Genomic DNA, 27,500 nt, shown 5'->3' on the forward strand with positions numbered 1-27,500 from the left:
TATTAGCGTCTTTTTCCAGGCTAAAAAGCTTCAAACAACACTGAGACACATCTTTCTATTGGATGAAAGCGTATTACCTGCTCGTTCATTTACAGACTGATATCTTCATTCATGTTTATATTTCCGTCTCTTTTGATCTCAGACATACATTGGTTCCATCCTGGCGGCAGTGAACCCTTACCAGCCACTCGCTGGCCTGTACGACCGGCCGGCCATGGAGTTGTACAGCCGAAACCACCTCGGGGAAATCTCCCCGCACATCTTCGCAGTCGCCAACGAGTGCTACCGCTCACTTTGGAAGAGGCTGCAGAACCAGTGTGTCCTGATCAGGTGGGTGACCTTCACTGGATATCATACCTGTCAACCCTCCCGTTTTTCCCGGGATTATCCCGTATTTTCTCCCGTATAAATATTTTCCCGTAATTATCCGGTATTTTTAACCTTTAAATTATTTTTTTTTAAATAGGCGTATTAAAAAAAGTGTAAAGTGTAAAGTGACCTCCGGCAGAGCAGGTGGCAGTATTATGTTTAACTTTAGCTGAAAAACGTTATCCACCAGTAAACACACAGAAGAAGAAAACAGGAACAATAACACGAAAACATATAATGAGAGTCACAGTGAACGGGAGATAGATGGAGACGCAGCTGTACCTGCCAAACAAGTTAAAACTTTATGCAAGTAACAAATGGGAGGAGACCTTCTCTTATTTATTAAAAGCAGAGTCGGGCAAACTCGTGCTTTTTGTAAAGTGTGCCATTCAGATGTTAGCATCGCACACGGCGGAATAAGCGATGTTCGTCAGCAAGAAAAATCGTCCAAGCACAAACACGCCAAGAGGCACAAAAACATACACTGTCAATGACTTCATGTGTGACAAGAACTGTGTCGGAGGCAGGCCAAGTGACCAGAGCTGAGGGACAGATGTCGATGCTTTGCGCCAAAAATAATGTAGCCTTCAGCTCCTGCGATGATTTCAGTCGCAGTGTAGCGGACATGTTTCCAGACTCTGCCATCGCAAGGAAGTCCTCGTGGGGGAAACAAAAGCCACACAACTCATCAATCATCAAATAAATTGATGATAATAACTCATCAAATAAAATACATACATCTTATAGACGTGTCTGTACTAGTAATACATACTTTAAATAAACATGTATTTCCTGAATGTATATCCGTCCCTTATGTGTTTACGTTTACATTGGTGGCTGAGAGCTGTTAAAATATGGGCGGAGTCCGGCAAAACATTTCCCTTATTTTGAAACTCCAATGTTGACAGGTATGCTGGATATTCTTTTTTTAATCGGTGTTTTGGTAGTTTTAATTTAAAGCTTCTGCAATACATTTCTGGCCACTAGGGGGCACAAAAATAAGCTGAAAGACATAAATCTACTCTGAGAACTGTAAAGAAAAGTTGCCATTGTGAGAAGTTTCTTCTTCTCCACATGCTCTTTAAAATGTTTTTACTTTTGCTGAGTGGATGCCCCGTCAGGATATCCGTACCTTTCTTGTCAGGTTATATTGAGCCTTCTAATCGGCCGTTTGAATTAACTACTGTGGTCTTAAACTAGTTTAATCTTTCACTTCTAAACACTTTGATCAAGTTTCAAGTCCCCTGGGCGGTTTGGCTGCGGCTCTGAGGATCTGAGCGCTCCACGCCACGACACACACACACTCACACACACACACTCACAGATACACACACACACACACACACACACACACACACACTCTTGTTACTATCTCCATCCCCTGTCCGCTGCTTTCCTTCCTCACATCCTTCCTCTTTGATTTTAGCTGGACGACTTTCACATCCTCCGTCGCTCCATTGTTCTATCAGACAGACCAAAACGTTCTCTTCCCCCTGACTTCAAACTAACAGTTATTTTTACATTTCAGAAATGATAATATTTGGCCCCTGATTCAGCAGCGGGCGGATACAGGAGACATCACAGTGTTTGACTCTGTGGGAACTGTTGTGTTTGTGGTCATCGAGGTATCCTGAATATGTGGCCAGGGGTCTTTGTTCAGCGCTGTGGGGACACGGGGTGTTCTGGCATGCAAAATAAAGAGAATTATATAAGACCTGGTCTCTGCCTGCAGCGAACACACATTACCTCCACAGCTTCAGATGACTTCTGAACATTGTCTCTAAAACACGTTTGTCCAGAGAAAACTGAACTCACTTTGCTTGTCTTGCAGAATAAGATAAAAGCAGTGGAGGTGGAGAGTCGCAGCTGCTTCAGGCACGAGTTGCACTTTTCTGACAATTAGCTGGCGTTAGTTTACAGCCCTGTTTGGCCCCGTTTCATTGGCATTGTGGGTAATGAGACACACATGTCCACTTAAAACGTAAACTGGTTTGATTTTGTGAAGAAAGCAGAAAGTGAACAATGTCTTTGCTTTCATTGTTAACGACGTTCTTATTCTCAGTATGAGGATTCTTAGTTTTCATTGCAGCCATTGCTTTGATTTGCAAGTGTTTTACTTTACATTACATCACATCACATTACATTACAGTTCATTACATTACAATGCATTACATTACAGTGCATTACATTACAGTTCATTACATTACAATGCATTACATTACAGTGCATTACATTACAGTTCATTACATTACAGTGCATTACATTACAATGCATTACATTACAGTGCATTACATTACAGTTCATTACATTACAATGCATTACATTACAGTGCATTACATTACAATTCATTACATTACAGTGCATTACATTACAATGCATGACATTACAGTGCATTACATTACAGTTCATTACATTACATAACAGTTCATTACATTACAGTGCATTACATTACAGTTCATTACATTACATTACAGTTCATTACATTACAGTTCATTACATTACAGTGCATTACATTACAGTTCATTACATTACATTACAGTTCATTACATTACAGTTCATTACATTAAAGTGCATTACATTACAGTTCATTACATTACATTACAGTTCATTACATTACATAACAGTTCATTACATTACAGTTCATTACATTACATTACAGTTCATTACATTACAGTTCATTACATTACAGTTCATTACATTACATTACAGTTCATTACATTACAGTTCATTACATTACAGTGCATTACATTACAGTTCATTACATTACATTACAGTTCATTACATTACAGTTCATTACATTACAGTTCATTACATTAAAGTGCATTACATTACAGTTCATTACATTACATTACAGTTCATTACATTACATTACAGTTCATTACATTAAAGTGCATTACATTACAGTTCATTACATTACATTACAGTTCATTACATTACAGTTCATTACATTAAAGTGCATTACATTACAGTTTATTACATTACAGTTCATTACATTACATTACAGTTCATTACATTACAGTTCATTACATTACAGTTCATTACATTACATTACAGTTCATTACATTAAAGTGCATTACATTACAGTTCATACATTACATTACAGTTCATTACATTACAGTTCATTACATTACAGTTCATTACATTACATTACAGTTCATACATTACAGTTCATACATTACATTACAGTTCATTACATTAAAGTGCATTACATTAACAGTTCATTACATTACATTACAGTTCATTACATTACAGTTCATTACATTACAGTTCATTACATTAAAGTGCATTAATTACAGTTCATTACATTACATTACAGTTCATTACATTACATTAAGTTCATTACATTACAGTTCATACATTAAGTGCATTACATTACGTTCATTACATACATACAGTTCATACATTACAGTGCATTACATTACAGTTCATTACATTACATAACAGTTCATTACATTACAGTTCATTACATTACATAACAGTTCATTACATTACAGTGCATTACATCACAGTTCATTACATTAAAGTGCATTACATTACAGTTCATTACATTACCTAACAGTTCATTACATTACAGTTCATTACATTAAAGTTCATTAAATTACATTACAGTTCATTACATTTACATAACAGTTCATTACATTACAGTTCATTACATTAACAGTTCATTACATTAAAGTGCATTACATTACAGTTCATTACATTACAGTGCATTACATTACAGTTCATTACAATTACAAGTGCAACAATCATGAGGATATCCCTTCTCCACCAGTTTATCTCAAATGACTTCATAAACGTCACTTCACGTCATTCAGCATTTCTGTACGTCCTCTTCTGCTCAGATGTCAACAAGACATCGTCTGTCGTTTACCTGCGTCCCATAATCCTGCCTTTTGGTTCATTTCCTGCAGTTGGGTCGGATTCTGTTGTCACTGCAATGGAACCGCACGATGGTTCGCTTGGAAATGGTCTGAGAACAATTCTGGCGAGCGGTCTCCGACCTGTTGTGTTTGCACCGCAGCAGAGTTGGATTAAAACTGACGCCTGAATACACCGAGTGTAAAGAATGGCAGTTGAAAAGTGAAAGACCAGCAGCTCTGTGTGTACAGTCTCACCTCACATGTTCCCCCCGCCGTCCTCTGCTTTGACTTTTCTTCGTCCTTGTGTTCAGGGCACAGAAAGTCTTTTGTCTGGCAGGATGTTGGTTGGTGGGAAGAATATGCACAGAGAGGCGTAAACACAAACATGTCATATTGTCGTTGCAGAAGGTCCTGAGCGGCACAATGCTGCCATTCTGTTCACGGAGACGTATCTCTGTTATAGATCTGCTTTGGGTTTGTCTTTATCCCCCTGACTCCGACTTCTCCTGCCGCAACAAGCAAATGCCCCTCGAGGGTTCTGCAGACTCATCTCTTCTTGCTTTTTAAAAAACATTGGTTTGCATTTCCCCCTGAACTCTGTGTGTATCTCAAACTATGGCACAGACTTCTGGAGCTTCTGAAAACACTTAATTTAGCACATAAGCTGTAAGCTTCAAGACCAAGAAAAACAACAGTTTGCTTGCGTAGTTTTTCCAGGACATGAGGACAAACCACAGAGCAGTCGTGACCTTTAACTGATGTCTCTGCTAAACACAACTTGATGGTTTACTGTGTTAGAATGAAGGAGATGACACGCGCTCCTCTTCTTAATCTCATTGTTTAAGGATATGTTGAGGTTGAAAGTTTCATCTTCTGCCTGAAAGTCCACAGGAAGGTGTGTGAGTCTCATTCCGTCTCCTGCTTTGATACGTGGAGTCAAAGGATGGATGTGTGAGGCTGAGAATAACTGCAGGGCGGAGCAGTGACACTCAGTTGTTGTTTTTCACTGCCAAGTGTTTTCCTGAGTGCGGCCGCCGGCTGTGTGGCTCCCTTGTGAGTGAACGTCAGGATGGAGGTTCTGTTGGGAGGTAACATAGACCTCTGATCAAACAGAAGGCTAGTATTCAATAATATGGAAGCATTTTACTTCCTCAGCCTACTGACAGGGACTGAGAACAGATTAATACAGGCGCTTCGTATTTGTTCTTTTATTCATTTTTACTGCAGGTACCTTGAAACCTGATTGCTGCAACACAGACCTGTTAACCAAAGCAAGAAAACAATGCAACAATTGAGGCTCAGAAGAAAAATGTAGTTATGGGAAGTAAAGAGAATAATATTGACACATCTAATCAGGCAGCTGGTTAAGTGGCTGTAGGACAGTAAAAGGTTGAATTGCAGAATGTTTGTGATTGAAGGTGATTTTACTCAAAGGTTCACTTTCAACCACTTCTGACTAGGACTGCAACTAATACACAATAATAACATTAATAACAGTGAACTGACTCTAAAACCCAAATAGAGTCAGTTCATTGTTATTAATGACAAACAATCTGCACATTTGAGAAGCTAAAAAACAGCAACTAAACTAATCGTTGCAGCTTTACATCTCAGTCTTCAGCAGAGAACTGGATTACGTGTCATCAAGTGACTTAAGGATCTGGAAAAAACTGAACTGATTGATAAGATTTCACTTTTTTTTCTAAGTTAATATTAGCAAACCAATGCTTTTGCTTGAAACTTGACAAACTGCAAACTTTTCACAGCCAGGTCTCGAGCTCGTCAAGTGTGTTTGATATCTAAAGTTAGATTCTGAGTGGAGGATCACTTTAACACTGAGTCAAAGGCCAGCTGGCGCAGTACGTGGTCTGGTTCACAACGATGACACACACACACACACACACACACACACACACACACACACACACACACATTTCCCCCATTGGTCCCCGAAAAACACCAAAGCCATCTCAGAGCGGACCCTCGTAAAACATGTAACATGGCAGCACCCCCACCCATACAGAAAAACGATCAGTGTGTGTGTGTGTGTGTGTGTGTGTGTGTGTGTGTGTGTGTGTGTGTGTGTGTGTGTGTGTGAGGAAGAAGAGCTATAAATTGCAAGTTGGCACATTCAGGCAAGGCAGGAAGCTTTCTCGTCGGATTTTGGGATTGTGGGTAATCAGATCCAGGCAGAGGGAGGCGAAGGAAACAGGAGCTGGTGTAAAAGAAGAAGAGGAGGAGGAGGAGGAGGAGGAGGAGGAGGAGGAGGAAGAAAACCAGCTCTAACACAAGGCATCTGCTCATTAATGCTCATGAAAGCCACTTTGCGTTTTCACTGATGCGGATACCTGCCTGCGTCGAGCCACATGATTTTAATGGAGCCCCCCCTGTTGTGTTTTTGATGCAGATTTCAGCAAGAACTTGTTCTGGAAAACCTCCAAACCTTCATCGCACACAGCAAATGCCACCATGGCAGCTTCTCTTCTGGATAATAAAGCAATAAACAGGAGATTCAAAGTGAATGTTTTTATAACCTTGGTATGAGGCTGTTGTTCCTGCTTTGGGTTTTACTGCTGCTTTACAGTCAACTAAAATGTTTCCAACCAAAGTTCGCAGAAAGAGAAGGTTGCAGTGAACGGATGGTCAAACTAACTGCATCTAACCAAAAGTCCCCGTTGACGTTTCTTAAATGTAATTCTGTTACTTCACTAACAAACCCTGATTTTACTAAACCTAAGCAATTAAATTTACAACCGGGGACAATCTGGGAGTAAATACCTCGAAACGTAATTGAGATTGCAGTTTAGCTGTATTCTGACAGGGTTTGCATTGACAGCAGAGCTTTCCCAACTTTGAGTCAACAGTTTGTGTTTTGCCCTTTCATGTTCAACATGACAAATCCAGCTCCATGAAGAAATGCTTTCCCCCAGTTTGGTGCGGAAGAACTTGACCGGTCTGCACAGAGCTCTGACATCACTGGGTAGCCCCGCGTGTCAAACCAAGGTCCCAGTAAACACGTGGTTATTGTTGTAAACTCAAGACTTGGCTATGTTGAGGTTCTAATCTACTTGGTTAGGTTAATAAAAGATGGTAGTGTGTGTGGAAATGACCACATTTGTTGCGTAACTTCCCAATAACTTTATGTTGGGTTTTGCTTTCACACGGGACACGAACAGCGTTGTTTCTGGGTAAAAGTCTTGTGTTTTTTTGACCCATCCATCCATCCACCCATCTATCCATCCATCCACCCATCTATCCACCCATCCATCCACCCATCTATCCACCCATCCATCCATCCACCCATCTATCCATCCATCCACCCATCTATCCATCCATCCACCCATCTATCCACCCATCCATCCATCCACCCATCTATCCACCCATCTATCCATCCACCCTTCCATCCTTCCTTCCATCTACCCATCCACCCATCCATCCACCCATCTATCCATCCATCCATCCTTCCATCCATCCACCCATCTATCCATCCATCCACCCATCTATCCACCCATCCATCCACCCATCTATCCATCCATCCACCCATCTATCCATCCATCCACCCATCTATCCACCCATCCATCCACCCATCTATCCATCTATCCACCCATCTATCCATCCATCCTTCCATCCATCCACCCATCCATCCTTCCTTCCATCTACCCATCCACCCATCCATCCACCCATCTATCCATCCATCCACCCATCCATCCATCCATCCATCCATCCCGTCCTTCTGTTTAAACTATGTGTCCAGACTTTTGGAGCTCAGAGTGTTTAATATTGTCCCAGATGGGTTTACATCGGAGTTACTTGAAAGTCCAGTGCGTGTCATACAGACGCTAAAGGACGCCATGGGCTGTGTATTCACGTAGGTATTTGACGCCTTGGGAATGAGACTGAGATGGTTATAGTGTTCAGGTGTCCACATACCTGTAGTGCACCATATGTCCACTACTGAATGCTGGATCAAACTTCTTGCATCATCTAAAACATGGGATTGAGCAGGACTGTCAGCCGTGCTGGTAAAGCCAGCTTTCATCTTACGTGTCTGTTTCTTAGTCCAAGATGTTAAAGGACTTTTAATTCTGTATCTCAATTGGGTTAAAATTAGAGTTTTCTAAATTCATTCTTGATCAAGAAAACACGGTCTTTAGGTCCTTTTAGGAATTGTTTTGAATCCTACTGATAATGTATTTAATTCAGATCAGGGAAAGACTACTCATCTGATTTCAGTACTTTTGAAGTTGTTCATTCTCAGAATCACAGAAGATTTTGAGGCTTGATACTCAAACTGACTAGTTTTACGAGCTGCTACTCGTTTCTATAAAAGGTCTAAAGGTCAAAGTGTATTATAAACACTGGGAGAATTTTTCGTTTACGAAGATTAAGATTTCAGGGTTGGTTTTGTTTTGACTGGCTGCCGTTGTGTCCAGAAGAGCCCAGATTATGAATAAATGACAAAGCTCTGCGGGTGTTATCCTGCACAGCCAACAGCCCCCGACCCCGCAGCCTGTCCCTGACCTCCTGACCCCAGAGGCGGGTGTGAGGTCAAACTCAAGACCCTCCAGCCTCGTTAATTACTCAGGCATCTGGGGTCAGCAGAAACATACCTGAGAGGTTTTCTCTTGGGATTTGGCGAGCTTTATCTGCGTCTTCTGCGCTGTGAGTCAGATTAATAATTCGACTGTGACCAAAGAGAGGAATGCATCACGGCAAAGAAGGAGAGCATGATGGGAAGTAAACATATCCAACCATGTTTGTTTAAGGCATAACATGGTACAAGCGGTTATTTAAACCTGAACTTATCTTGTGACCAACGTCGGTATTTGTTTCTGTGGCTTCATTGCATCGCATAAATTAGAGGCGTTTGTGAGTAAGTGATGAGTCTTTATGCGTTAAAGTAAAATAGTGTTTTCTCTGCTCATGAGGTCACTTTGGATTCTTGTGGTTTGTTGGACTCAACAAACACACTCAATGTTTGTTTTACTTGACATTGCACGTCCTGCGATGTGACTGTTTTGCATGTGCACGTCACTATGTTGGAAAACCATGTATTCTGCAGCACTGCTAAGTCAGCGTTTGTCTGAAAGTACTAAGTGTTACACTGACAGACCTCTGAAGTGCGTCTGCTCCTGTGGCTGAAAAGTGTTTTTCGACTAATTGACTTGTTAAGTTTTAATATTTCTGGCAGTGTTTAAATGTGCATTCCAGTCCATTTTAACAAGTTCTTTAATTTCCATCTGTCATCTTTAAATTTGCGTTAAACATGCAGGTAGAAATGAGGCATGCATGTAGTGAGTGTAGCATGTATAACATGAGCTGTGAGTGACATGTGAACAAAGCCCTCTGCACAAAGCTGCAGAATATAGAGAAGAATGAAAGTGGAAGGTTTGGTGTATGTAAGTGCTACTGAGTGTGAGAAATAACTATTTCTTTACAAAAAGGCCTTTAAAAATATATTAAAAGAAAAAAGAAATATACTGACCATGAAACTTCCCCAGTTGATAACTTACATTAAGACTTTTCTTCTTGTATTACAAGTCAAAAATAAACTCCTACATTTGTATTTTGGATGTTTTCTTCCTCATGTTATGGAAGCAAAGATTCTCTGAATCGACGAGCGCATGCAGAACGTAAGTTGTTGGCTGCAGCGTCTCGCTTTAAGAAGACTTAACAGCAGATTAAATGAAGTGAAGACGGATTGTTTTTTATCTCATTGCGTTTCACTTCTCAGAAAGTCTTTTCTCTCTCTCAGTCTGCAGCTCCGAGGTACAAAGGGCCTGGGTGAGGTCCAGAGCTGTGGGGGCAGTTTGTGCAACACGCTCAGTCGCTCTGCTGAAGACCCCCCCCCCCCCTCTCTCTCTTCCTGCCTGTGGGGGTTTTTACCTTGGGTGGCAACAGCATGTGGAGAGCCAGGGATTAGCACAAAGGCAAGGTGCTGTTTGGTTTCAATGTGTCCGAGCTTGGATAAGTTGCTCTTTTAGATTTGGCCATCACTGGAGTCTTCGTTATTTAAATGAGCTACACACACCGAGCCCTTTAAAGTAAGAGCCAGCCCCTTTAAGAGAGTTTGACCCGCTGCGGGGGGGAGCCACCGCTGAGATGTGTAGTTGTGTCTGCGTTCACTCTTTCTTCTTTACAAATGTTCCCTCGCTCTCGTACGTGAAGTCTTTCTCTGCTAATTTATAGAGAAGAACGACACCAGGAGTCAAAGATCCATCAAGTGTCGAGATACGCAGTTCTTCCAGGACAAACGCAGCGGAAGCTTTTGGATGTTCGTTGAAAGCCGATAGTGGAAAGATCACTTCCAAGATGTGTAACTTCATGGAGACCGAAAGAACCAATCCTCTCCTCCATGGTCTCCGTTGTTAGTATTAATGAATAAAACGACATGTTGATGTTTTAAACCTGCAAACAGCAGCTTTCATAGAAGCTACCGACCCGAGCCGTCTCTGACTGGACTTCCCCGTGTGGAGTATAAACTGCAGCCGTCCTGTCATAACATCTGTCCACATGTGCGGCCTCGAGCCAGACACCCTGAGAGTTTACATGATCTGCAGTCCTGCTTTCTGTCCGGCAGGAATGTGCCACTGACCCGCGGGACATCGTGCACGGCTGATGCATGACATTCAAGTTCAACTTTATTTATACAAAGCTGTTATATAATACAGATAAAACAAGCAGTGCTGCACAAAGTGACGTCCTGAAGACAGATAATCGTGAGAAATGACTTTTGGTTGCACTTTTAAAGCAACGCCAGCGACTGATTGTGTGCATGTTCCCCTTTCAGAGATTAATAATCACACTTATATCAACTACTTAACCTGATGAGGCTCGTCTCTGACGGTTGCAATGACTCAAACATTCACTCATCATTTCTGCACTAAATCCAAATAACATCACATTTAGAACACGTCCACACTGTTCATGTAGACGGAGGACATTCTTCACTTTCACTCTGAAAATGAATTTTAAATGCCAGTGGGTGTTCCTCAGCATGTTTCCTGTCGTCCCAGTTAACATGTATGGAAATATAATATAATTCATAAGTTCAACAGCATCTGCAAAGACTTGTGATCCTTCATCTGTCAGTCAAACAGTCTGAGTTTCACCTGGCTGCCCTTTGCGTTGCTCTTCAGCCTCTTTATTACAAGTAGAGTGGAAACAAGAAACATGTTTGTACTGTTTCAGTTCACAGTTTCTTTCATATTACAGTTAATAAGCCTGTAATAAGCCTGACTGAGAGCCTGTGGGGAGCCACCCAAACATCATCATGAAGGAATCACACCTTCTGCCATAAAATGTTTACAGACGTGAAAAGTAACACTCGTTTAACACTTAACGTGCTTTAGGGATTTAAATGCCTAACTTCACACGTTCTCGAGTTTAATCTCACTGCAGGTTGATTTTCTTGTTGCCAGAGTTACATTATGTGGAAGTAGTCGTGATGAAACATTATGAAACATAGTATTTCTCATTTGTTTTTCACACCTTTGTTCATGCAAAGACATTTTAAAGAGCTGTTATTGTAGTTATTGTTTGTTAAAGGCACCAGCACATCTTTAAAGGTCACGCTGTGTTCTTTTATTCACTGTGGCGGACACGTCTGCTCAAGTGTTGAATTATGTGACCAATGTAAAGTTCTTCAGCTGCTCTGTGTCGGGTGTAATTGGTTTCCAGGTTAATAAGTAATGTGGCCCCCCTGAACCTCACACACACTGTGTGTGTGTGTGTGTGTGTGTGTGTGTGTGTGTGTGTGTGTGTGTGTGTGTGTGTGTGTGTGTGTGTGTGTGTGTGTGTGTGTGTGTGTACAGTTCTTAATGGAAAAGATGTAAAACATTTATTTGCCCCGACAATTATATGATTTTTGTATTTGTCATTTATATGTTTTCATGCTTTTCAACTTACTCAGGTTCATTTATTCACTTTTGATGAATTCATGTCATTTAAAAACTAAAAATGCACAAAAATGGCAAACTTTTTAAGTTTTTAAAAAGAGGATTTGCTGCTTTTCTTAGTTTCATATCATTGCACATATGATATATTGTCTCTCCTCTGAACGTGTGATGCCTCTTTGAATAATCAAAGTAATAAATCAGCGGCGCTGTCGGATCACTTCTCAGTAATTGTTGATAATTACCAGAAAGTTTGTTTGCTTTACATTTTTGCAACCTAATTGCACTTATTGATTCTGATGTGACGTAACGATGGCTTCATTTCTCTGTTTCTGTTTATACAGTCAGAACCCTGCTGCAGTTTGCACCGTCTCTCTAAACATCCTCTATACGATGTGGCTTGTACACAGAAAACAATAAAGATTAAAATCACGGTCATAATAAGAGTAAACAAAAAACTGTTTGGATACCCAGAAGCCCCGGTGGTCTGTATGAGACGCTCCAATAACAACGAATGGAAAAATGTCTCCAGTCCAAGCAGTCGGTGCGTAAACAGCCTGCAGAGGGACCCGAGTGATTACAGGCTGATGAAGCTTGTCAGGTGGTTTGACATGTACAAACATCGTCATCACCGCGGAGACGAGCGGCGTGAAGTGCCAGCTCTGTGTAGTTTAAAGTTTATAATAGCGTCACTGTCATTACGACGCTGCGTCATGGTGTCACTTTACAGGCCTGCAGCCAGCGGCTCTGATGGTTTGGCTCAATCACAGAGAGAGTTTTGATTGACTCCATGCAACCTCTCTGTGAACCGACTCGCTTTCTGTCGCCCATTCAAATGTGCGAAGCTGGAAGTTTTAAGATACGAAGTGTTTCCTTCCACCTGCACATCAGTCAGCGTTGTGCAAGAGAAAGTGTTCCATCACACTGCAGTTCACGTGGGATCATGAGGCCATGCTGGGTTTCTAACTTGTAGTTTGTTGTGTCCAGTGCGCCATCTACTGGTGGAGTTATATTCACCTGAATGTTTCCCATGATGCCGTCAGCTGCGTGTGAAAACAGCATCTGTGTGTTTCACTCACGTCTGACACAATCTGTTGTGAGGGAATCGAGAAGATCATCTGCAGATCAATTGAGAGTGAAAGTTATTATAAAAGGTAATATAATGACCTTACTACCAAGACTGACTGGTGCTCTGGCTACTGATACTGCAAGAAGAAGAAGAAGAAGAAGAAGAAGAAGAAGAAGAAGAAGAAGAAGAAGAAGAAGAAGAAGAAGAAGAAGAAGAAGAAGAAGAAGAAGAAGAAGAAGAAGAAGAAGAAGAAGAAGAAGAAGAAGAAGAAGAAGAAGAAGAAGAAGAAGAAGAAGAATTTGCATTAACAAGGACAAAACAAAACTCAAAAATGACTTTAACGATTAATAGATTATCAAAATCGTTGCAGCTCTACGACAAATATAGAATAAGGAATAATTATATTGCATTTCTTTTCTCTTGCCCCTCGCGAGAGGGAGTCTCGTGCCTTGCTCAATGGCAGTTGAAGGGATTGGGAGTCTGACCCCTCGTGTGTTTTGTTCCCCTCAGTGGAGAGAGCGGCGCAGGGAAAACCGAAAGCACCAAACTGATCCTGAAGTTCCTGTCGGTCATGAGCCAGCACTCCCTGGAGGTGTCGTCCAGAGACAGGACGTCCCACGTGGAGGAGGCGCTGCTGGAGAGCAGGTAATGTTTATGGTTTACTATTTCACCTATTTGTACTCCAGATAATGTCCAGAACACCTGGTGAATCATCCTGCTCCTTCTCCGCTCCACAGTCCCATCATGGAGGCCTTCGGAAACGCCAAAACCGTCTACAACAACAACTCCAGCCGCTTTGGGAAGTTCGTCCAGCTGCATTTCAGCCAGAAGGGAAACATCCAGGGAGGCAGAATCATCGACTGTATCCTTTAAAACCCTCTGTGTTAAGTGGACGCCACGTCCTTCCCTCAGCACGTTTGCTAACTAATGTGCAGAAAGGAAGTACTCGAAGGGGTCGGCAAAGATGTTTTTAGGGATAAAGTTACGCAGAGCGTGAAGGATCTCCTTCCTTCTATTCATTTTATATAAGAAATGTGACACAATAATCACAGCATCACTTTACTCATGTAACTGTGAGTTAGCAGGATAGCTAACTAGCTTGTTTAGCTAACTGCAGAGTCATGCCTGTCTCCAAATGTTATGCACCTTGACCTCTCTGACTTCAGACCTCTTAGAGAAGGTGAGTGTGCTTCCTGCTTCCTCATCTGTCTTGAAAGTGACATCATCGAAACTCCTTTTCAACTTTCAAATGTTCATCCATCTTCAGAATAACTTCAAAGTCTGTTCTGTCTGTTCGTTCTGTCTGTTCGTTCTGTCCGTGTTGATTTAATAACAGTGGTGCTTCTCTTTCCGTGCAGAACCGAGTGGTCCGGCAGAACCCCGGGGAGAGAAGCTACCACATCTTCTACGCTCTGTTAGCAGGAACCAACAGCCAGCAGAGAGGTACGTCTGCTGAAGTGAACTTATATTATTATATATTAAATGTATTAACAGCTCAGGGGGTTTGTAATATGATTTTTCTTGACAAACTGACTTCCATAGAAAAGTTTGGTTTCATTTTGACTCCAGACACGTTAGTGATCCACTAAAGTTACAATACGACATTAACTGTGTGTGTGTGTGTGTGTGTGTGTGTGTGTGTGTGTGTGTGCGTCTCTGTGTGTGTGTGTGTGTGTGTGTGTGTGTGTGTCTGTCTGTGTGTCTCTGTGTGTGCGTCTCTGTGTGTGTGTGTGTGTGTGTCTGTCTGTGTGTGTGTGTCTGTGTGTGTGTGTGTGTGTGTGTGTGTGTGTGTGCGTGTCTCTGTGTGTGTGTGTGTGTGTGTGTGTGTGTGTGTCTGTCTGTGTGTGTGTGTGTGTGTGTGTGTGTGTGTGTGTGTGTGTGTTGCAGAGGCGTTCGGGTTGACGCAGCCTGACAGCTACTACTACCTGAGACAGTCCAGCGTCCTCGCTGACAACACGATCAACGACAGCAGCACTTTTCAGGATGTTCTGGTACGCAGGACACGTCATCTCTCTTTACTCAGACATATTAATCTGGGGATTACTTTTGATAGTCAAAGTGACAAATGTCTCAAGAATGTTGTAATTAAGAAGGTGCATTTGTATTTTCTTTTTATAATTATGTATAAAATCACATTATATATTGTTTTGTAAGAAGATTTTACTTATATTTGGATCTTCATTCATTTATTAAAAGAAACTAAATCAGCTGCTGAAGAATTCCACCTGCAGCGAGATCATTCCGCCGTGACCTCCTCACCTTCCTCTATGTGTGTTTGTTCCCAGAATGCAATGCGAACGATGCAGTTCACGGAGGAGAACATCGGGGAGATCCTGCGGCTCCTCTCCGGGATCCTCCACGCAGGGAACATCGAGTTCATGACGGCCGGAGGAGCGCAGGTCTCCGCCAAATCAGGTCAGAAGGTTTCTCCTCACTTTCTTCTTTCAGCTCAGGCTGTGTCTCCGGCAGACGTTCCTCACAGGAACACCTGAAGCACTCGTCATCAAGACTTCACAGTCTTTATTTGATCTTTTTCTTTCCTTTCTTATGTCTCTGAAGCTGCTGAAGCGTTTGCTGACATCCTTTTATTTAATCCTTCAGAATAAAACCTCCACAGCACCGATCATTAATGTTCTCTCTTGATGTTACAACTTCACTTTGGGTTTTGTCCTTTCAATGCTCTCATCGGTCCGTTGAACCAGTTTGTGCCTTTCCTTCATCAGCAGCTCTCAGCCGGACGTCGGACCTCCTGGGGCTGAACCCAGATCAGCTGGCCGAAGTCCTGACCCACCGGTCCATGATCCTCAGGGGCGAGGAGATCTCCACGCCGCTCACTGTGGAACAGGTGAGTGAACTCCAGTCCTCACACCTGATGACAACCTGTGGGACAGTGGAACCTCCCATGTCTCAATAGGCCAGAGAAATGAGTCCGTAACCCAAATATATTCCGTTAGCATTAGATGTGTTGTATTTCATTGCTCGGGGCGTTTAAACACGTTTCATGAGCCATGAAATATAATTCATTTCAAACAGCCCAACATTCCCCAGACTTTCCGGGTTATTGTTTTCATTCGCACAAATTTGGGAACTAATTTTTACGATTTTTTTGACTACACTCGAATGCAGCGCAAATCTGGCGATGTTAACGGACAGAGTCCGAGTATCCTCCCTGCGATTCAGATCCGATCGAAAATGTAATGTGTTCTTCCTCAGCCCACGCTGCACCCCGGGCTGGTAGGGTTTCCATAATCCTGCTTCCGTAGACTGTACATACCATAACAATGATTTATAATAAAGACAGGCAGCACATTTCAGAATCTAGAACCAGGAAATTTACGTTTTTCTTTTTAGGTACGTTTTGAACCTAATTATTTGTAATCAAAAGTTCATTTTATTTGAGTGTTTGATCAAAAGCGACTTTTGATCAGCCTTTTAGGATGTTTGGCCTCCTTTGTGTTATTATTTATATTGTATAAATCAAATACAATGGTGCATTCTGACTGATGCATGTTGCACGTTTTTCCCGCCGCTGTGCAGGCGGTGGACTCCAGAGACTCCATGGCGATGGCACTTTATTCTCAGTGTTTCAACTGGATCATCCGCAAACTCAACAAACGCATCAAAGGAAAAGAAGACTTCAAATCCATCAGCATCCTGGACATCTTTGGATTTGAGAACTTCGAGGTGTGTTTGAACTAGAGATCTATTTTCTATTCTGGTCTATTTATCTTCTATAACCCGTCTTCTTCAGACGAGAGGAAACATGAGAACATCAGAGTGTGTGTTTCTAACTGTGTGTGTGTAGATTTAAACTCTCCACAGCTACATTACATAATGCCTCATGTACATATTAAACACTTGTAATATAAAGTTGTGTTGATGTGAGTCATGAAGTGGGGAAGCTTCATGATATCTGTTAGTTACATGTTTGACCCTGTTCACCTGTAGTGTGTACAACATGTATGACCCTGTTCACCTGTAGTGTGTACAACATGTATGACCCTGTTCACCTGTAGTGTGTACAACATGTATGACCCTGTTCACCTGTAGTGTGTACAACATGTATGACTCTGTTCACCTGTAGTGTGTACAACATGTATGAATGTTACAATACATATCTTTAAAGGAGCTTTTCTCTAAAGGAGCTTTTTCTCACACTCTTCAGCAGAAGTCTCCACTTCAGTAGCACTTACATACACCAAACTCCACTTTCATTCCTCTCTATATTCTGAAGCTTTGTGCAGAGGGCTTTGTTCACATGTCACTCACAGCTCATGTTATACACGCTACACTAACTACATGCAGGAGATGCACTAAGTTCTGTGTGTTGACAGGATTTAGTGATTTGTGGAGTGATACAAAGACAGATCCAGAATCTGTACAAACCTTTGACATGTGAACAACATGAAACACTTTGAACCTGTCAAACAATATTGTAAGTAAGTAATCAACTGTGAAAGTTCTATTATTCTACTATTCACCTGTAGTGACCCCTTAAACCTGATAATAGAAAACAGTTTGAACCCATCATCATAATATTCTCTCAGGGATAAATAAAGTTTATTACATTTAATTTAATTTAATTCCAATGCCTCAAACAAGCACACTCAATTAAACTCAACAACATGACCTTTTATTTCTCCTTTCCCAAAGTATTTGAATCATGATTGAATTGTCGATGAGTAAACACACCTCCGGGACTCCTCGTTATCTCTGCGTTGGTGTTTCCTGCGTTTAACGTCTGCGTGATTGTGTTCCCCGCAGGTCAACCGCTTTGAGCAGTTCAACATCAACTATGCAAATGAGAAGCTTCAGGAATATTTTAACAAGCACATTTTCTCCCTGGAGCAACTTGAATACAACAAGTAGGTGGAGGTTGTTTACTCGCCATCAATCGTTTGGTTCTTACTCCAAAGGTCTGCCGTTTGTTTCCAAATGCACTTTATTATTTTAACCTAAATGTGGTTTTATAAGTAGACTTTAAACGTGTTGTGTTGTTAGCTGTTGGCTGATTGTTTCTACAGAGACAGAGAACAGTGAAGTTTGTTTAAAAAGGGTTTAAAGCTTTTATAGTATTTTGTGCTTTGCGGGCATATTAGTTCAATATCGCCCATTAATAATTGGCATAACTAAACTGATTTATAAGACTTATCAGGTGTTCTTCTCCATAAAGATTCAGCTATAGCCATTTATGTGAGATAACAAACGACTTTACTTTCTAAGATTTGGATTTATCAAACTTTGTATTGTTCAATCGCAGAAAGAAAGGAAAAGGTCCCTCAGGAGTTTCCCACACAAAGTCACTTGACTTCATTTTCGTTCGTCATAACGAAACTAATTCTCTAATTTTAATCCAAACCAGGATCTTATTTCTAAACGTAACATAACGTAACGTTATAAAGCGCTTTTCTAATCTTTACAATCACTCAAAGCGCTTTACAACACATGTCATTCACCCATTCACACAGAGTCAGAGGCTCCATACAAGGTGCACATCAGCAGTGGTTACACTGCTGATGTGCACCTTGTATGTAACCATTCACACACACTCACACACACTCACACACAGTTGGCCATTGGGAGAAATTTGGGGTTCAGCATCTTGCCCAAGGACACTTCGACCTGCTGACTGCAGGACTGGGGATCGTTTTATTTCGGTTTTGTTTCCATTTACAACGATTTCTTCATTTGCTCTTGTAAATGTTCTCTGAGCTGATTGTCTGCTCCTGCAGGGAAGGTCTGGTTTGGGTCGACATCAACTGGATGGACAACGGAGAATGTCTGGATCTGATCGAGAAGGTACGAAGGTTATTCAAAAGGTTCTGCTTAGACGTTATAAACTTCTCTTTTTCACTGTTCATTTGCAATAATGGTCATAACAATCACAAATAAACTCAGGCAACACACACCAACACTTCAACACATTGGTGTTTCAACTTCTAATCTAGTGCGAAACATTAATTATTGCACATATAGAGATGCTCCATTAGTGATATGATGAAGAAGAGCAGACACGTGTGTGATGATCTGAGATGATGATGATGATGATGATGATGATGATAATTGCTCCGTGTGTCCATAGAAACTGGGTCTCCTGGCACTGATGAATGAGGAGAGTCACTTCCCCAAAGCCACAGACGGCACCTTACTGGAGAAGCTCCACAGCCAGCACTCGGTAAGTCTCCATGCGACCTTTCAACTAAAACGTCCTAACCAGTCAGATTAATTCTGCATCCACTGCAGCTCTTGAAACCTTTTTGGTTGTTGTCATGTGATGATCCAGGTACAACTAATATAACTTATATGTCTTCTCCATGTTAGAAGATGAAGCTGCTGTCTGTTTGTTATCTACATAAACAATATAATCTACTCTACATAAACTATATCATTTACTCTACATAACTACATTATCTACTCTACATAAACTACATAATCTACTCTACATAAACTATATCATTTACTCTACATAACTACATTATCTACTCTACATAAACTAAATCATCTACTCTACATAAACAATATCATCTACTCTACATAAACTACATCATCTACTCTACATAAACAATATCATCTACTCTACATAAACTAAATCATCTACTCTACATAAACAATATCATCTACTCTACATAAACTACATCATCTACTCTACATAAACTATATCATCTACTCTACATAAACTATATCATCTACTCTACATAAACTATATCATCTACTCTACATAAACTATATCATCTACTCTACATAAACTAAATCATCTACTCTACATAAACAATATCATCTACTCTACATAAACTACATCATCTACTCTACATAAACTATATCATCTACTCTACATAAACTACATCATCTACTCTACATAAACTACATCATCTACTCTACATAAACAATATCATCTACTCTACATAAACTATATCATCTACTCTACATAAACTAAATCATTTACTCTACATAAACTATATCATCTACTCTACATAAACTATATCATTTACTCTACATAAACTATATCATCTACTCTACATAAACTATATCATCTACTCTACATAAACTATATCATTTACTCTACATAAACTATATCATCTACTCTACATAAACTATATCATTTACTCTACATAAACTAAATCATTTACTCTACATAAACTATATCATCTACTCTACATAAACTATATCATCTACTCTACATAAACTATATCATTTACTCTACATAAACTAAATCATTTACTCTACATAAACTATATCATTTACTCTACATAAACTATATCATCTACTCTACATAAACTATATCATCTACTCTACATAACTATATCATCTACTCTAACATAAACTATATCATCTACTCTACATAAACTAAATCATTTACTCTACATAAACTATATCATCTACTCTACATAAACTATATCATTTACTCTAACATAAACTAAATCATTTACTCTACATAAACTATATCATCTACTCTACATAAACTATATCATCTACTCTACATAAACTATATCATCTACTCTACATAAACTATATCATCTACTCTACATAACTACATCATCTACTCTACATAAACTATATCATTTACTCTACATAAACTAGTATCATCTACTCTACATAAACGAAATCATCTACTCTACATAAACTATAATCATCTACTCTACATAAACTATATCATCTACTCTACATAAACTATATCATCTACTCTACATAAACTAAATCATTTACTCTACATAAACTAGATCATCTACTCTACATAACTATATCAGCTACTCTACATAAACTATATCAGCTTACTCTACATAAACTATATCATCTACTTACATAAACTACATCATATACTCTACATAAACAATATAATCTACTCTACATAAACTACATCATCTACTCTACATAAACAATATCATCTACTCTACATAAACTATATCATCTACTCTACATAAACTAAATCATTTACTCTACATAAACTATATCATTTACTCTACATAAACTATATCATCTACTCTACATAAACTATATCATCTACTCTACATAAACTACATCATTTACTCTACATAAACTACATCATCTACTCTACATAAACAATATCATCTACTCTACATAAACTATATCATCTACTCTACATAAACTAAATCATTTACTCTACATAAACTATATCATTTACTCTACATAAACTATATCATCTACTCTACATAAACTATATCATCTACTCTACATAAACTACAATCATCTACTCTACATAAACAATATCATCTACTCTACATAAACTATATCATCTACTCTACATAAACTATATCATTTACTCTACATAAACTACATCATCTCTACATAACTATATCATTACTCTACATAAACTATTCATCTACTCTACATACTATCATCTACTCTATAAACTATATCATCTACTCTACATAAACTATATCATCTACTCTACATAAACTATATCATCTACTCTACATAAACTATATCATCTACTCTACATAAACTACATCATCTACTCTACATAAACTACTATCATCTACTCTACATAAACTAAATCATCTACTCTACATAAACTATATCATCTACTCTACATAAACTATATCATTCTACTCTATATAAACTATATCATCTACTCTACATAAACTATATCAGTTACTCTACATAAGACTATATCATTCTACTCTACATAAACTATATCATCTACTCTACATAAACTAAATCATCTACTCTACATAAACTATATCATCTACTCTACATAAACTAATATCATTCTACTCTACATAAACGAATATCATCTACTCTACATAAACTACATCATCTACTCTATAAACTATATAATTCTACTCTACATAAACTATATCATCTACTCTACATAAACTATATCATCTACTCTACATAAACTAAATCATCTACTCTACATAAACTAAATCATTTACTCTACATAAACTAATATCATTACTCTACATAAACTATATCATCTACTCTACATAAACTAAATCATTACTCTACATAAACTATATCATTACTCTACATAAACTATATCATCTACTCTATCATAAACTATATCATCTACTCTATATGAAACTACATCATCTACTCTACATAAACTATATCATCTACTCTAATATAACTATATAATTACTCTACATAAACTACATCATCTACTCTACATAACTATATCATCTACTCTACTATGACTAAATCATTACTCTACATAAACTATATCATCTTACTCTACATAAACTAAATCATTTACTCTACATAAACTATATCATCTACTCTACATAAACTAAATCATCTACTCTACATAAACTATATCATTTACTCTACATAAACTATATCAATACTTACTCTACATAAACTACAATCATCTACTCTACATAAACATACATCATCTACTCTACATAAACTATATCATCTACTCTACATAAACTAAATCATTTACTCTACATAAACTATATCATCTACTCTACATAAACTATATCATCTACTCTACATAAACTATATCATCTACTCTACATAAACTATATCATCTACTCTATATAAACTATATCATCTACTCTACATAAACTACATCATCTACTCTACATAAACTATATCATCTACTCTACATAAACTATATCATCTACTCTACATAAACTATATCATCTACTCTACATAAACTATATCATCTACTCTACATAAACGACATCATCTACTCTACATAAACTATATCATCTAGCTCTACATAAACTACTATCATCTACTCTACATAAACTATATATCATCTACTCTACATAAACTATATCATTACTCTACATAAACTATATCATCTACTCTACATAAACTACATCATTACTCTACATAAACTATATCATCTACTCTACATAAACTATATCATCTACTCTACATAAACTATCATCATTTACTCTACATAAACTATATCATCTACTCTACATAAACTATATCATCTACTCTACATAAACTACATCATCTACTCTACATAAACTACATCATCTACTCTACATAAACTATATCATCTACTCTACATAAACTACTTCATCTACTCTACATAAACTATATCATCTACTCTACATAAACTAAATCATTTACTCTACATAAACTACATCATCTACTCTACATAAACTATATCATCTACTCTACATAAACTATATCATTTACTCTACATAAACTACATCATCTACTCTACATGTACTATATCATCTACTCTATATAAACTATATCATCTACTCTACATAAACTACATCATCTACTCTACATAAACTATATCATCTACTCTATATAAACTATATAATTTACTCGATATGAACTACTTCATCTACTCTACATAAACTATATCATTACTCTACATAAACTACATCATCTACTCTACATAAACTATATCATCTACTCTACATAAACAATATCATTTACTCTACATAAACTAAATCATCTACTCTACATAAACTACATCATTTACTCTACATAAACTACATCATCTACTCTACATAAACTAAATCATCTACTCTACATAAACTACATCATCTACTCTACATAAACTAAATCATCTACTCTACATAAACTAAATCATTTACTCTACATAAACTAAATCATTTACTCTACATAAACTATAAACTACATCATTTACTCTACATAAACTATATCATCTACTCTACATAAACTACATCATTTACTCTACATAAACTATATCATCTACTCTACATAAACTATATCATCTACTCTACATAAACTATATCATATACTCACATAAACTACATCATCTACTCTACTAAACTATATCATCTACTCTACATAAACTATATCATCTACTCTACATAAACTATAATCATCTACTCTACATAACTATATCATCTACTCTACATAAACTATATCATTTACTCTACATAAACTATATCATCTACTCTACATAAACTATATCATCTACTCTACATAAACTATATCATCTACTCTACATAAACTATATCATCTACTCTACATAAACTATATCATCTACTCTATATAAACTACATCATCTACTCTACATAAACTATATCATCTACTCTACATAAACTACTTCATCTACTCTACATAAACTCATCATCTACTCTCAATAAACTATATCATTTACTCACTACTACATAAACTATAATCAATTTACTCTACATAACTACATCATCTACTCTACATAAACTACAATCATTCTACTACACTTACTATCATAAACTCTACACTTCCATCTACTCTACATAAACTATAATCATCTCACTCTACATAAACTATATCATTTACTCTCACATAAACTACATCATCTACTCTACATAAACTATATCATCTACCTAACATAAACTAATCATCTACTCTACATAACATATATCATCTACTCTACAACCATAAACTATATCATCTACTCTACAAAAAAACTATCAACTCTAAAAAATATAACACTACATCATCTACTCTACATAAACTATATCATCTACTCTACATAACTTACATCATCTACTCTACATAAACTAACAATCATCATACTCTACCTAACTACATCATCTACTCTACATACAATATCATTTACTCTACATAAACTATATCATCTACTCTACATAAACTATATTCATCTAACGCTAAACTCTACATCTACCTAAAAAACATACTCTACATAAACTATACACTACAAACTACATCATACTCTACATAAACTAATCAATCTACTCTCATAAACTATATCATCTACTCTACATAAACTATATATACTCTACATAAACTACACATACTCTACATAACACACATAAAAACTATATCATCTACCCTACATAACTAAACACTCTACAAAACATCATCTACTCTACATAAACTATATCATCTACTCTACTAACTAATACTATAAATATATCATCTACTCTACATAACTACTCATCTACTCTACATAAACTATATCATATACTCTACATAAACTATATCATCTACTCTACATAAACTATATCATATACTCTATATAAACTATATAATTTACTCGATATGAACTACTTCATCTACTCTACATAAACTATATAATTTACTCTATATAAACAATATAAGATATTATCGCAATATCAGTCAAATAACTTTGTTTATTGTCAGTTTTGTCTCTTTTTTGGCAAATTAATTATTTTTTTTGTTAAAAAGGACATTTTAGAATAATTACATCATATTATCATAAGTGTATTATTAACATAATAACAGTATTTAATTGTTTTAATATCACGGTTATCGTCAACACCGGTGGGTCATCAAACCTTTGTACTAATGCCATGAGCTGCAGACGTTAGTAATGCTGTTAGCATGTGTTGCTAACAGGACACACGGGGATCAAACCGCTGCACTCATGAAGACTTTCATTTTTATAAATATGAGTGCTTGTAAATGAGTGAATATTTTCTTGGCTGTGCTGTTAGTGAAGCTTTACAGCTTCATGAAACTGGATTACAAATAAAGGAATATTTGATATCATGAGGACTTTAACAGGAGGCATTTTACAGGTTTTTACAATATTAGGATCAAATCCTTCTCTGAGCTTCATGATTCGTCTCGACGGTTGATTCGCTCTTCGTGAAGCTGCAGTAGAAAAGATTACAGATGTGACTTGTAATCATCTGAACTCTGCCTCTTCCTTTCTGACTCCTTCTTTCAGAAGTAATTCAATAATTTCCTTTCTTTCTGCAGAAAAACTCTTTCTACGTGAAGCCACGTGTTGCCGTGCACAACTTTGGAGTCAAGCACTACGCAGGAGAGGTGAGACCCGAACATCTGTGCATGTATTTATTATTTTAATATAGGTTTGTGTAAAAGAAAACAGTTCATTCTACCAATTTGTAAATAAAAAAAGCTTAAAACTGATGGATTTAATCGCTCAAAGGGGAAACACATGTGGAGCTGCTCCTGTTTTCTTTGTTTCTTTAAAACTCTCCATCGCCCCCGTGTGGCGGGTTGCAGGTGGTGTACGATGTGAGGGGCATGTTGGAGAAGAACAGAGACACTTTCAGAGACGACATCCTCAACTTACTGAGGGAGAGCAGGTAGAGTACATCCTTCCTCACTCGTCTTCATCAGGAGAGCGGCTTCATCCTTTCTGCTGTTGTAGTTCACTTTTACTTTTTAATAGTTGGGGATTAAATATCTTATATCTGTCTGCTGAGCAAATGTATTTTTAATAGTTTATTCTGCTAAATCTTTTTAAATCACTTTTTGGGGGATTTTCATTTATTTATTTTTTATATAATGTGTTTAGTTTTTGGATTTTTGTGTTAATTAATTAATTAATTAATGTGTTCTGTTTTTTTGTTAAACACTTTCTAATTGTGTTTTTTAAGGTGCTAATAATACTAATAATTCCTATATTTATTATTATTATTATTGAAACGTATAAAGGTTTATATTTCTTAGTGGATATTTTACTAAACTTCCAGAAATACTGTAGCGAGAGACTTAAACATCATATTTATTGAAAGGTTTGTTGACTTTATTTTGTGTTATGAGTGTTTTGGAGGACATAGAATAAAGTGTGACTTCTTAAAGAGGGATTAATGCATTAAAGGCCACAGTAATATGGTGCATTATCAGTACTTTACCTGCTATGTGCGTGTTAATGTTCACACTCTGCGTATTTCACAGCTTTTATATTCTAACAGTTTCTCTTTGTTTTGTCAGGTTGGACTTCGTCTACGATCTGTTTGAACACGTGTTGAGCAGAAACAAACAGGACACCCTGAGGGGCAGCTGCAAGCACCGACGGCCCACCGTCAGCTCACAGTTCAAGGTACAAATACACAACGTGACGCCTGTGGAGCTCCTCGAGTATCATCAGTGCTGAACACAATACTGGTAGTCGCAGTAGTAGAAGTAATATTCGTAAGACTTGTACTGTAGTAACGGGTATCTTTGATTTGTTGCAGGATTCTTTGCACTCCCTGATGGCCACACTCAGCACTTCCAATCCGTTCTTCATTCGATGCATCAAACCAAATACACACAAGGTGAGCATACACACACACACACTCACACACACACACACACACACACACACACACACACACACACATTCAGCCGGTCAGGATGTGTGAGCGCTGAAGAGACTGTGTGTGAATCGTTTTAATAATCAAACAGTCCTCCCCCACCGACCAGCCGACGGTGATGAGAAGTGTCTGGCCCTTTCGGTGCCCTTTGACCCCCCCCCCCCTCGGTTACCTAGCAACAGGCTGCAGTAGCGGAGAATGCAAAGATAATGTACACAAAGGATAAACGGGGAAGAGGACTGGAGATGATCCGAACTCTCCACATCTTGTATTCCATCATGATCATTGACGTGTAGTTTTACACTCGAGTCACATGACCTGG

At 38.0% G+C, this 27,500-nt stretch overlaps 1 protein-coding gene across 1 annotated transcript in view; it reads left to right on the plus strand.

Annotated features, from left to right (window-relative positions):
* myo10 (myosin X) overlaps window positions 1–27,500 on the plus strand; it is a 111,127-nt gene that overhangs the window by 51,145 nt on the left and 32,482 nt on the right. Inside the window, exons 4-19 of the mRNA XM_029453290.1 lie at window positions 143–330; window positions 13,704–13,838; window positions 13,931–14,055; window positions 14,360–14,373; window positions 14,552–14,636; window positions 15,081–15,184; window positions 15,479–15,608; window positions 15,920–16,038; window positions 16,731–16,877; window positions 17,958–18,058; window positions 18,926–18,992; window positions 19,276–19,368; window positions 25,830–25,898; window positions 26,100–26,182; window positions 26,814–26,922; window positions 27,059–27,139. Coding sequence (XP_029309150.1) covers window positions 143–330; window positions 13,704–13,838; window positions 13,931–14,055; window positions 14,360–14,373; window positions 14,552–14,636; window positions 15,081–15,184; window positions 15,479–15,608; window positions 15,920–16,038; window positions 16,731–16,877; window positions 17,958–18,058; window positions 18,926–18,992; window positions 19,276–19,368; window positions 25,830–25,898; window positions 26,100–26,182; window positions 26,814–26,922; window positions 27,059–27,139 — 1,650 coding nt within the window. The remainder of the gene's footprint in view (window positions 1–142; window positions 331–13,703; window positions 13,839–13,930; window positions 14,056–14,359; window positions 14,374–14,551; window positions 14,637–15,080; window positions 15,185–15,478; window positions 15,609–15,919; window positions 16,039–16,730; window positions 16,878–17,957; window positions 18,059–18,925; window positions 18,993–19,275; window positions 19,369–25,829; window positions 25,899–26,099; window positions 26,183–26,813; window positions 26,923–27,058; window positions 27,140–27,500) is intronic.

The sequence above is a fragment of the Cottoperca gobio genome, chromosome 17 (genome assembly GCF_900634415.1).
Source record: "Cottoperca gobio chromosome 17, fCotGob3.1, whole genome shotgun sequence".
Taxonomy (NCBI): Eukaryota; Metazoa; Chordata; class Actinopteri; order Perciformes; family Bovichtidae; genus Cottoperca; species Cottoperca gobio.